This window comes from Platalea leucorodia, assembly GCF_965183815.1.
Source record: "Platalea leucorodia genome assembly, chromosome: 12".
NCBI classification, from domain to species: domain Eukaryota; kingdom Metazoa; phylum Chordata; class Aves; order Pelecaniformes; family Threskiornithidae; genus Platalea; species Platalea leucorodia.
The window spans coordinates 13,831,874-13,844,725 of record NC_138834.1 but is presented as its reverse complement, the minus strand read 5'-3'; the positions used below and the strand labels follow the sequence as shown (position 1 = coordinate 13,844,725).

General features: G+C 38.3%; 1 protein-coding gene across 2 annotated transcripts in view; it reads right to left on the bottom strand.

The window, feature by feature from the left end:
- MED13L (mediator complex subunit 13L) overlaps positions 1-12,852 on the bottom strand; it is a 206,004-nt gene that overhangs the window by 98,474 nt on the left and 94,678 nt on the right. The window contains exons 3-4 of one of the 2 annotated variants that reach the window (XM_082325468.1): positions 10,630-10,714; positions 5,703-5,786 (exon numbers count right to left, since the gene is read on the bottom strand). The exons of the other annotated variant lie outside the window; for it this stretch is intronic. Of the exons in view, the coding sequence (XP_082181594.1) occupies positions 5,703-5,786; positions 10,630-10,714 (169 nt within the window). The remainder of the gene's footprint in view (positions 1-5,702; positions 5,787-10,629; positions 10,715-12,852) is intronic. 2 annotated transcript variants of the gene reach the window in all.

Sequence of the window (12,852 nt, the reverse complement as noted above, 5' to 3'; positions counted from 1 at the left end):
TCAAGAATTTTACATACAAGATATGGAATATAACACAAACAAAATAACCCAAGAGTACCAATAGCATGTATCCGCAATAGATAATAGTAATTACAATGGTAGTGCGTGATTAGCATTTTCCCAAACCATCTCAAGTGTCCTTAAGTAACCTTAAGTTGTTAATAATGTTTTACTGTCTTCTGTCTACATAACATAAAAATACATTGTATTTACTAATGGTATTAGATTAAGATACCTGAATATAATTATATTAAATTACTTTAAAACAATTATATTTAAGTATGAGCATACTGATATCAATGATACCAGCTTTTGCTGAAAAATGCATGTGAAAACACTTATTTTGTAATCCATATTTTATATCTATTCTTTCTGCTAAAATATGAATGCAGACCATATTCCACTGGGTACACTAACCAATATTTCAGAGAAGGTAAGAATTAATTCAGCTTTAGCACACACAAGATTACCAATTAAAAAAACCAAACACACACCCCCCTCCCCCAAAAAAAACCCAAACAAAAAAAACCCAACCACAGCTATAATACACTAGCTTGGTGTACGATTTTACTGAAACCTAAGTAAGACTGAGAAGAAACTCAGCAAATATGAACATAACATTTCAGACTTTAAAACTCAAAAATGTGAAAATATTTGTCTGGGAACTGAGCCTCTTAAACTGAAATAGAAAAGCTTATTTTTACAGGGGTGGGAAGAATTATTGAAAAATACACAGTATTTCTTATTACTCAGTATTTCTATCACATTTATTTGACAAGTCAGGAATAAGCACACATTATTTAAAATTAAATCAGGTTGATTTTTATTATTTTCTTTCCTAGTCTTTCCTCATTTGTGATGGTGTTAGTTGGCAACACTGTACATATATGGTATCACTATACAGCCTTCTCAAGAAACATATGATCACATTAATAAGTTTTTAAAAACATGGTTAAAACACAAGTACACCAACTGGCAGAATTAAAACAATTTATATGGCTTGTTTTTCCTCAAATTCAAGAAAATAAAACCCTCCAGTTTTAAATTGGGACATTCTCACTGCATTGCAGCGAACTGTACATGCACAATCAATCAGTTACCATTTCTCAGTTGAGGAATTCAAATCTTATTAAAAATTTAAATAGATCACTTAAACTTGTTTTACCATGCTTTTACTGAATTATATCATCATTTAATGAAACACCTTAATACCATTTGCCAAAAGACATTATCTGTGCAATGTCGTGTGCCAGGACCAAACCTCCGTATCAGATTCAGACAAGGCGCTCCAGCCTTGGGCACCAGTTCCACTCGTTTCCAATTCCTCCTGGCACAGCACCGCGGTTCTTCTCTAGGGCTCACTAAACCTGACGTTTTCATATGAAGATACTGACTGCCAGGAGTTCCTAGCACGGCAGAAAGTGAAAGCAGCACACAACGTTGCTTGCAACTATGCTCAGTGTCAATTTTGGTACCACTGATCTAGATATTCCTTGGATAAGTCCTGTGACTGCTCCCAGGAAACTGAAGGCAATGATAATTTCCAGGATCTCAAAGGAAGCACTGCTTAAAGCGTCTTCAGGTTTTGATGGCACTGATTAATGCCCAATTTTGATGCTTGCAAAGAAATGAACACAGCTCTTGAGCAAACCTGGATATGGATGTACTGACCGAACCCTGTTACAGTGGTAAAAGTTCATGGATTAAATCTAGGTGGGGAGAGTTGACACGTGAATGCTTAGGATATTCTATTTATTAAGATACAGCCCATGCACTCATAACTCAGAAATTTCTATATTCTATCAGCATCACATGAGGTTGTCACAATCATCTGCCTTATGGGACAGTAACAAACAGAAATCTACTTGGAAACTGAAATTAAAGAACTGTATTTCATTGCAGCCTAACTGTAATTCGACTCCTCCATCTGCACTGTTTCAAGCGCACAGAGGGTAACGTGGCTATCTAGGTATCATTCCTGTCTTTTAGTCTTCTCACCTAGTAACAAAAAAAGAAACAAACTCTACTTGGAAATATTTCACCGATGGAACTTTTTTTCTTCTTAAGGCTAAAAATAACCTAACAGACTTTTGGAAGAGAGGATGTCCCATCAGTTATTTAAGCTACAAAAAGCAACAATTTTTTTTCACATGTTCTTTACATTTAAGCAAATTAAAAACAGCTTAACAACTGATGTTAAGTTGCTCATATAGTTCAAAACAAAACTGATTTGTCCCCCCAATTTCGTACTACACCAAGGTAACAATCACTAAAATAATCAGCAAAGATTCTTGCATAAGATGGTCATAATTTTTTTTTGTCGGTAAGATGTTTAACATTTTATGGTGGTGCTTTCCAAAACCAAAAAAAACCCATACAAAACTTGGAAACTGATTCTGAATAGACTGTGAGGATGAATTTTCACCACACAGTGGAAGGCATTATCAATGCTTCGTATCAGACAAATTCTGTAAACTCCAAACATAGAGATCTCCTTTAGGAAGTTGTGTAGACAAATGAGCAAGTTTGCCATTTTCCAGAAGTAGCGTGGAAACATATTTTAGACACGCACTGCTGTAGAACAGACAGTTAAACATGAAGAATTATTTAGTGACACATAGCGTTAAAGATACTCGGGAAAGAAAACCCACAAGTTCTGTGCTAAACTTCCTGTCAAAAGCATCTGGTTCGCGCTGTACGCAAAACAAAACCGCATACGGGTCCGTCTGTAACTCCCTCTGCTCCTCCCTCGCTCCTCCTGAAAAGACCAGAGAAGCTCATCCTGCCTACTGTTTCTACTCCTGCCTCAGAAGGTCACCTATTGTTCTTACACCTCCTTTTCACATCTCAGGACTAACTAGGTCACGGCCACTGCCATGCTCCACTTCATCTCTGACTTCATTCTAAAATCACAGACCTCCCCGCCCTTCTCCTTTCATGCCATTCACAAAAATCACAGGCCCTGAATGAATTTACTCCCTGAAAGCCAGCCGCATGAGTTTTAACTCCTTCCCTGTTTATTTATACCCAGTCCAAGACTTCTCAGTATATTCCTGAAATGAAGTTAGTAACTCAGGATATTGGGAATTTGAGATGACTAACTTTGCCACAAGTAGAAGTATAAAAGCAGACTTTGGAACTATTTGTACTTCTTTGCCAGAACGACACCTGCTCAGTTTTTCTCCATTCAAGCGGGGTATACATCTGTATAGATTTATCTCTCTCTCTCTTCCCCCATTCAAGGAGAACAGTGCATGCATTTTCAACAGGGATGACCTGTTCCCAGACTTCAACCTAGTCACTGTACATACCTGCGACTTATTTCCAGTATTTTATCTATTAACATGCGTTTAGCTACTATTTTCTAAAATACCACTGGTTTTGGTTATGAAGGCATTACCCACAGTGCTAATACCTAAACACTCTCAGTTGGCCTCTTCTTCCTGCAACTGCTCCTTACTGCTTTATCCACAGCAAGCAACTGCTTAGAGCAAGAGTTGCACAACGAATTTATATGGAATTAATGCGAACCACTTAATTTCTGTGAGGATAGCTTTTTGTGCTATATTGAGAAAGAAAGCTTAGAAGATTAAATAAAAACTGTCTGGACAAATTAGTCCCCAAAGCCTCCTGCTATTTGCTGCTACTGTCCACAGTTGACTCTACCGTCAACTTTTGCAGTCTTTACTACCATCTTTCAGTACGATTAGTTAACTCCAAAGATATATTTATAGCAGAAAATTCAACAACTTGAAACAACACAAAGCCTATCTCAAATTAGGCCTTCGTTATTATTGCTAAATAAATGCTTTGAAAATGGCGTATATGCATAGAATCTATAGTGACAAGTACTTTATAAAAAAAAAAAAAAAAAAACCAAGCCAACCAACAACCCACACAAACCAACAACAAACATTATCTTCTTCAAATCAAGAGCCTATCCTTTAACCCTAAAATGCTCTATAAAAATGTCAGTTTTTTATACAGGAATACTTCAAATACAATTTAAAGTTCAACATGAATTCGTTTTTTGTAACATGTTCCCGACCAGTTATTTATGTGCATACTGTACATACATTTACAATTGTAATTATCCTCTACAGATCACCTCACTGTACAAGCATTTCTGTGTTACACACGTGTAAATAAGACACAGGACCTCCTAATCTGCCAGAATTCTAAAGAAGCAATGCCAGTGCTGCTGCTGTTTTTGACAGACACCGTCTACTGTACCAGATGCTTCAGTTCTTAAATTGATACACACCAGGAACAGACATGAGAGTCGCAAATACATTTAATCTGAGCACTAAAGCTGCAGGAAAGTTGATAAAACAAATAGCTTTTGCTGAAAGGAGCTGTCTCCCTTTTCCAGAAGCTGGAAAAGACACTACTTCTTGTGTCACTTCAGGGAACTAATCTCCCGGAAAATTAAACTAGATCTTGGTGTGATCGGAAAAGCAGCAGAGAAAACATGAGGGAGGAAGGTGGTTATGTACAGCCAGGACAGAGAAACGTATGAAAAACCCTGGACCTTTCAATGGCTTCTTGCCATTAGATCAATGTGAAATCAAAGGTTACATGTACACAGTGTAAGTCTGCTTCGCCACAAAGAGTAAATAGCAAGAAAAGAGATAGCCCCATGCTAAGTTAATGCTTTCTGTTTTTAGAAAGGAGACAAATCCATGTTTAATGACTGCATTATGTCTTAAAAACAACTGCTGTTTGGAAGTACCTGATTAACACAGAGTCTGTTACAGAATGAAGCCAACCGTTCGTGGTATTACACTGTAACAGAGGTAAGACATTTCTCTTGTAAGACAGTGCAGGGAGATAAAGAGATGAGAGGGAGAAGGTGTGTATGATCTACAGAACGATTTCCACCTGTGCCTACAGCTGCCATCAGGCACGCTGTTCTGACTGTAGCTATGCTGGATGAAGAAGTTGCCACCCCGCTTCACCTCCGCTTGCTCATTACCTTCAAATCTTCCACCATAACTGCATGTTCAGTCACTTCCTAACCCAGTTCTGTCAAAATGATTCCCGTTAGAAAATCTGTATTTCAGCTTAACTCAGATTATTTTTGACAGAGCTTGTTTAGCGGATGACTATAAATGCAAGTACCAGAAGATCTGAGAACACTGTAACCTTTCGAGCTAAGAGAGGAAATACCAATGAGCAAGTGGAGACAGCTAGCCCTCTTCCATGGTTAGGTTGCTGCAAGAGAAGCGCGTTAATCAGACCTATAGGTCTGATTTGTCAGCCTGCCTAATCAGTGAAAGCTGTATATCAAGGCTGGCATCTTTAAAGAAAATAGGTAAGGAAAGCTATACGCTACTTATTTGACTGCTTAAAATGTCAGGTTGGGGTTAAGTGTCCAGAAATTCAAATAATTTCTTATAACTACCTGGAATTCTGTTGTATAATGAGAGAAACAGGCAGATGCTATTCAAAAGATACAAACAAATGTGGTATTTGTGGAGTTAAGGGATAAATACCAACCTCACCTTCTTATCTTAAATTATCATAACAAAACCTGAAAAATTACTTTGTGTGTATTACGGACGTGAATAAATAGCGTCTGTGTTTTTACTTGTTACACGGTAAAAGAAGTGGAAAAACTACCACCAGAATGCAACATCAAATTACCATCATGTAATACAAAACATCGACAGGAACAATACTTGATCTGTAGACCACCTTACCTTTTATTAACAGGCTTCTCATCCTTGTCATAGGGTCTTATGAACCATTTTCCAATTCTCACAAAGTTTTTATCCATCAAGCACCTAGAAAATAATTACAGCAACAATTACTAGTTACAATTTAAGATGTAATTAAAAGCAGTCTTTGAAGACAGTAAATCTAAGGGATTAAGCAGCTGAATTTCCATCATATTGAAGTCAACTTTGCAGCTTTTGGGTTCCACGTAACTTTGCCACTTTCTGTTTTCCCATGCTACTCACAGAGAATCACAGTCCCATCTCATGATGCTGTCGCTGATGCTGATCTACACGTATGCATTTTCCCCTCGTCTCTGACAGGATCTTTTCCGCTCCATGCTACTCTTTTTGCTGAATGATCTATCATCCTATTTTTCAAACTCCTCTTCTTGAACAAAGACAATTCATAGCAGTGATTCTTTTCTATATTCTTTTCTCTCAGACTTCATGATAAAGAATATGCATTCCTGTATTTGTGGCACGTAAATGGCACAGTATAGTAGAAGAATGACAGGAAATTGTGTTAACTAAATATTAACAATGAACCATTTTTCCTTCACATAATCCACAGCATGATTTCAGGTGTTGAAACTTCCATAATTACTGTTTCCTCTCTCAGAAAACCTCACTCCAACAAACGTACTCCCATGTCACTAAATTTAGAGCAATAAGTTACCTGTTTTCTGTGGTCCCTTGAGAAGTGCACAATTTCTTTCTAGAAACTGTATATTCTGTGATTTGAAAAAACAACAAAACCAAACAAAAACCAAACAGTGAGGATGCAAAGTGATCAATAACCAATTTAGGTTGGCAAGTTAAGGAGTGCTTGATGCCTTTCTAAGTCCACCTGTACAGATGAATCCCACTAGCAATATGCCAACCCAATTCAAGTATGCTTCATACATTAAACATGCAGTTGAACATACTGCCCAAGGGATCACATACAGACATTTGTTACGAAGGTATATTTTTCAGTAAGGTAAATATTTATGTTTCAAAAATTCACAAAAAATTGGTGGTTCATTTACGATTACAAGCAATATATGAGCTTTCCCTATGTATTTCATGTCTAATCAGTATTTCTTTATTTAGATGGAAGAACTGTACTCCTCCAAAGTTTTCCAATGGTTTATTTCTATAGCAGTTGCTAGAGATTAGCAGAAACAAAACAAAAAAATTAAAAATCACATGAAACCTTCTGGGAAATTACATTCTGCAAGGTTTAGAAAAACTGTGTGCTGTATATTTCAAAAGCATAGCTAGAAGACATAGAAAATGGACGGCAGACAATGTAGATACTAATATGCTCCTAATTCTTCTGTATAAACTTGGCAGGGTTTTCCAAAGTTAAAGCTAGGCCGAAGAAAATTCTAACAGCACTTTCTCAATTAAAGCAAAAAGAATCCAGCTCAGTTGAATATACCAATATCTTGAACTGAATATGAAAGCTAAACCAGCAGAGATCTAAAGGCTGCTCTTGTGCTGGTGGGAAGAAAAAGTATGCTTCTGCAACTGCTTCCCTAGGAAATAGCTGCGATCAGAGAAAGTCTGTCAGCGTCAGCGCGCTTTATACAAACAAAAGGAAGTCTGTGAAGTTTACATCAGATCCCTGAAGAAAATAATCTGTACTAGCAAAAAATATAATAAACTCTCCCCCATCACACACCCTTTAATGCCACGTCATCATGTCTCACGATGGCAGGTTTAACTGCCTCAAATTAATGCTATTTTCCTAGAAAAAAGTCTTCATGGGTAGACTTGGCCTTAAAAATCAGCCAACCCTCACATGCTAAACTAAATCATAGGTTATTTAGGGTATAATCCTGTATGAAATGGGAAACATGACTGCAGAAGCGTGGACCTCAGAGATTCGGCCGAGTGAACAATTACAAACAAAACTGGTCATAAAATCCCAAATGAGTATACATTTAAAAGCAGTTATTTAATCATATGAAAGAAGGACATAAAATACTCTGAACTCCTTGGCTCATTTCTGTAGTAAGGGCTGAGTGATATTTTCTTCCTAAGCAGTACAGCTGTCAGAGCATTTCACTGTCACTTGACCTTTCCTATTTCTGATTTTTAAATGAAAAAAAAAAAAAAAAATGACCTGACAAGGGCACACCAATGATTATGAAATAATACCATAATATTCTGAGTATTACTTCCCTCAGATGATCTAACGTTTTCTGAATTGCCAATTAACATAAACTTCTGATCAGGAATTTGGGTAGTGAGGGGGGGAAAAAACAAAAACAAAAACAAAAACAGTTGCATAAATAACCCTGGGAAGGGCAAGAAAGGGTAACTTAAAACAAACACCTCGCCTCCCTTCTTCCTAGCCACCGCATGCCGTGTTTTCAGTGCAGGTTTCGCTCGGTGCCTCCCAGCTCCTCGGTGCGGCGGCGGGGGTCGCCTACACCAGGGTTCTTCCTGCCGCCATTTGCTTCCCGCCGCCAGGTTTTCCTGCCGCACCAGTTTGTCACGCCCCTTCTCCACCAGCGGCCGCTTTCTGCCTCGAAGGTGGCTGAGCCGTGGCGCTGGGGGCTCCGCCGGCCGGCGGGAGATCTGCTGCGTGACAGAGCCGGCTGGCACCGGTTCTGCGCGGCACGTGGCAGCTGGCGGCCTCCTCCCGCAGAGGCCCGCGCTCCTTGTACGAGCTGAAACCCCCACGGCCGCAGCTAGTCAGAAATACTGAACGGCCCTGCTAAGAATATTACGTCTTGGTGGGACACGAGAGGTTTCCGAGAGAAGGAAATCTGTCCTTCACTCACTGCAAAATAAACCAAAATAAACCCACAAAACTTCAAGCACAGGCAACAGCCCTGTCGCTTTCCGATAAGATCAAAAAGAAATTCAAGACTTCTTTTTTATTAATCGAGCTTTTCTTAAACAGAGGATAAAATGGACCTTCAAAAGTTAAAGTGTTATTCCTCTTTCTAATAAAGTCTACACACTTATTGCTATTACTTTAAATAAAAAAATTGCGATGTTAACTTAAGATTTGGTAGGGCAAACAGAAAAAAAACCCCCAAAGTGTATAACTTAAAATACGCACAGCTATAAAACTGTAAAAATGAGGTAGCTAATTGGATAGATGTGTGGTAAACCATCATCCTAAGTCACCTTGACAACTATTTCATTAAAAAACTTCTAAACGAGGGTGTTCCTGACGGCATGCCTCCATGGCAGCTCCAGCCGACGAGCAGGTTAGGACAGTTGCCCAGCTCCGGAGCAAGGTGGCCAGCCCCACCGCCTCGGCCACCTCGGAGCTGCTGTCGGCCCGTGGCAAGAGAGCGGTGGGACTCTCGTCCCCAAGGGCGAGTGGCCAAGACTGTGGCACGAGTCAGATCAGCTTACGGTGACACAACATGAGGCTTTCGGCAAATATTTGATGTGTGTTGACCAACTGTACTTCAAAGACTATTGCTGAAAGAAAAAGAGCTCTGAAGACTTTTCAGTCACAGCTGGACAGAACAATTCTGCTAACTCTGCCAACTGATTTCAATTAAGTTATTTTAAAAAATTTATTAAAAATTTACTTTGCAAATTTAAAGGTCCAATGAATAAAAATATCCACTAGGAGTCATACTTAAAAGTACCACAGACTAATAAACACTCATAAAATTATTTTTCCCTTTTATACTGCAACGCTACAAAAGAACTAGCGAACATTCTAGACTGGGAATTTCTTTTTTACACTTTTATTCACTCTAAGCAGTCTATTACTTATGTAAAAATCCCCTAAAAAGACTGATGAGATCGAAAATAGGAAATACAACAACTCGTCCTTGTGCGTGCGTAGGTGCCCAGAGGCAGCCATTCAGACTTCACTTGCTAGCAGATCTGCACAGGTAACCAACAGTCAAGGGTACGGTTACTACACCCATGGAAACAGAAGCTCAGGAACATAATGCAAACATGATTACTAGTAAATCTACATCAAAGCAAATAGGATACTAAATGAGACAAGATTAATGTATTTTCAATTAGCTTATTTTCTGAAAGAAAAAATATTCAATGCTACATTCTGCAAAATTACTGTAACACAAAGGTACAGGAGAGGTGCATTGTATTTTCCTGTTATTATTATTATAATAAATTCAGAAAAAGTGGGAGTAGCCTAATGACACTTAATTCTGAGAAGATCTCCAAATTTGTAAAAAGAAGAACTGAAACAGAATACAGGAAGGTGATGATGACCTGAAGAACTGCAGTAATAGAGAAGGAATAAAATGGAACATCCAAGATACGATGTCATACACTGAAGGCCTAATAACAAGATAATCTTCAGTAAGCTCAAGAGTTGATAGCCGGATTAAGAACAAAAAGCCGTAAGTGTATTAACTAATCACAGAATAACTTTGTAGTCAAGTCTTATATATATAATCAAGACAAAAGAAAGCACTGCTAGGATACATGAGGGCTGTCAGAGCCAGGAACTGCTAAACTTCACCCTGAATATTGTGGACAAATTTAGTCAAGTTGTAACATGCACGTAACTAGGATGATTGGAAGAACTGATTTAAGATCTTTCTACGTTCTCTGTTAAGATATGTACTATTTAACCTCATCAAAGGGGTTGGAGGTCAGATACAATTATTCTCTATAAGCACCTCAAGAAGGTGAAAACTTTTTTTCTTTTGCTTTTGGAACAGCTCCCCAACAAGAATGCAATATATATCAACATTCTTCTTTGTATGAGCGTTTAATTAGTCTGCAGAGCATTTTATGATACATTACCAGAGTCAACGACTAAAGAGATCCATCTCTACCCTGCATCTCTTCCACTGAAGTTCTACCTCTAAAAAATGTGATTTAAGATCAGCAATAATATAAATGGTCTGTGGGTATCCTGCATTATTTTAAATATCAAAATGAAATATTTGAGTGCAATAGTTTTTCTTACCTTTCCAGAAGATTATGAATTGCTTTGAAGAGCAGGGTCCTACACTCATAGGAAAGTCCATTCTCCCACAATCCTTCTTCCACCACTACAAAAACATAAAATATCAACATGCTCAGAATAGGGAAATACAAACATTTATACAAAACATAACTCCAACAGCTTTAATTTTCAGCGTGTTTTACGAAGCTGTTTCAACTATTACCTATATTGCCAAAGCAGCTTTAATCTTTGCTTGCTGAAGACACCAACTTTGAATTTAAAAAAAAACCAAACCACAAAAGCTTAAAAGCAAAACACATTTGTTTGTAGCACTCAATATTAAAGCAGAGGGGTGAGGAATTCATGATCATTGTTTGCCATGACTGCTGAGAGATCCTTTAAAACTTGACCGCAGATGCAGACAATCAAGAAACAAAGTGAATCATTAAAGGTGTAAAATCAATTTACATAACTTAAACAACATTAAACAACTATCCCGAACCTCTCACTGCCACTCCAGTGAAATTCCTCCATTGTACTGACTTAAACTATTGCAGTCTCAGCAATGCACAGCAAATATATGAAATACACAGCAGTTTTTATTCCAAAATAAAAACCGTAAACTCAGTACCAAACTGCAGAGATTTGAGAGTTTAAAAAAAAAAAAAAAAGCTATTAATCTCTCACAGCGGAGTGCAGCATGAACTAGGCACCTGAATGAGTACCTGAAGGATGTACAAACCTCAAAAATATCTGCTGTCCTTTCTCCGTTGCTTTTGGATGCTAAAACTACCAAGAGTAAAACTATTTTTGGTAGATTCTAAATCTTACTCAGCCAGAAGATGCAATCTCCACTGCAGAGTAACAACAGATGATTAAATAACTTTGTCAAGGAGTAAGAATTTGTTAATTGTCTGTCATTTCAATTTTGCAGGAATACTCTGCAGTTCTTTAGAAATGCCAACATAAAATTCTACAGCATGCAAGAACTGAATACTTAACACCCCTCCTTGGCCAATTTAAAGGATGAAACCTTCCAACAGCACGTCTATCATGCAGAGATTATTATCTAAGTTTACTATTTTTATTGTAGTTTACTCTACAATCATGTTTAAAGTATAGCTTCTAAGGAGTTTCTGCTGTATGAAAAATCCTAATATTGCCAGCAGTCTTCAATTACAGCTTCAAAGCCTCAAAACCCAGCGTTGTTCATTATTCTGCTGCTTCTCCCAGTAACCGTAAGTCATATAACCTCAAACAAAACGAGGCACATTTTTGAACATGTAATGTTGTGATATGCTAATACCGGTAACAGAGTCTCTCTCCTTTTACAGAATGAAAAAGCCAGGGCTTTAGCACCTAAATCACCTTATCGAATAGCACGGTTACTTCCTCAGAAGAATGAAAAGGCAGACTTGTGCTTTTGGGCACAAGCGTGAGCCAAATATCTTTCCCTGTAAAACCATTAAAGGCCCCTTTAATGCTTGCAAAACCTTACTGACACTGAGTGTGTAACACGCTATAGGTGTTTACTAGCTACAACTTCACGTGGCCTCAGCTTTCACGTTTACAACAGTATTCTTCAGAAACTTCAGGATCCCCATGCATTTTCAGAACTACTGATGTATAAATTCTATCTAGTTCAGAACTATTGAAGCCTCAGAAACCGCAAGACTTAAAAACTACGCAATTCTCAAATACGTAAACAGTTACACATTACAGTATGAGAGAGATCACCCGAGTTCACCTCTAGGAAAACTCCATAGTTAAATAAAAATTCAGATTTTTAGACAGCGTCAAGAAATTGGCAGAACGTGCAGAAGTCAAAAGAAATTCACTATTACACAGCACCGAGCTCTTCTGGAGTTTCACCCTAATCCTGTCGGAGCATCCGTGCCAGAAGCCAGCATTGTCCCTGCAGTAAGAACTTCAGGCAAAATGGGAGAGACAAGAACCTGTTCCATGATTTTCCAGGAAACTTCTCACAGCCAGCTCTGATGTTCTCAATCATAACTCACTAGCTACTCCCAAGAATAGTATATACATATATAGATAGTGTGTGTGTATATATACATAAGGCAGACCCCTCTCCACAGGAGCGGCGTGACATGAAAGGCCTACCTATCCCAGCGGAAGGGACTGAAAACGAGGGAATGGAAATCGGCAGCGCTCTCCCTCTCTGCGCAACACCACAGCTGTATTCATGGTCATCCTGCACTCGGGGGAAGGAACGGCTACACAAGG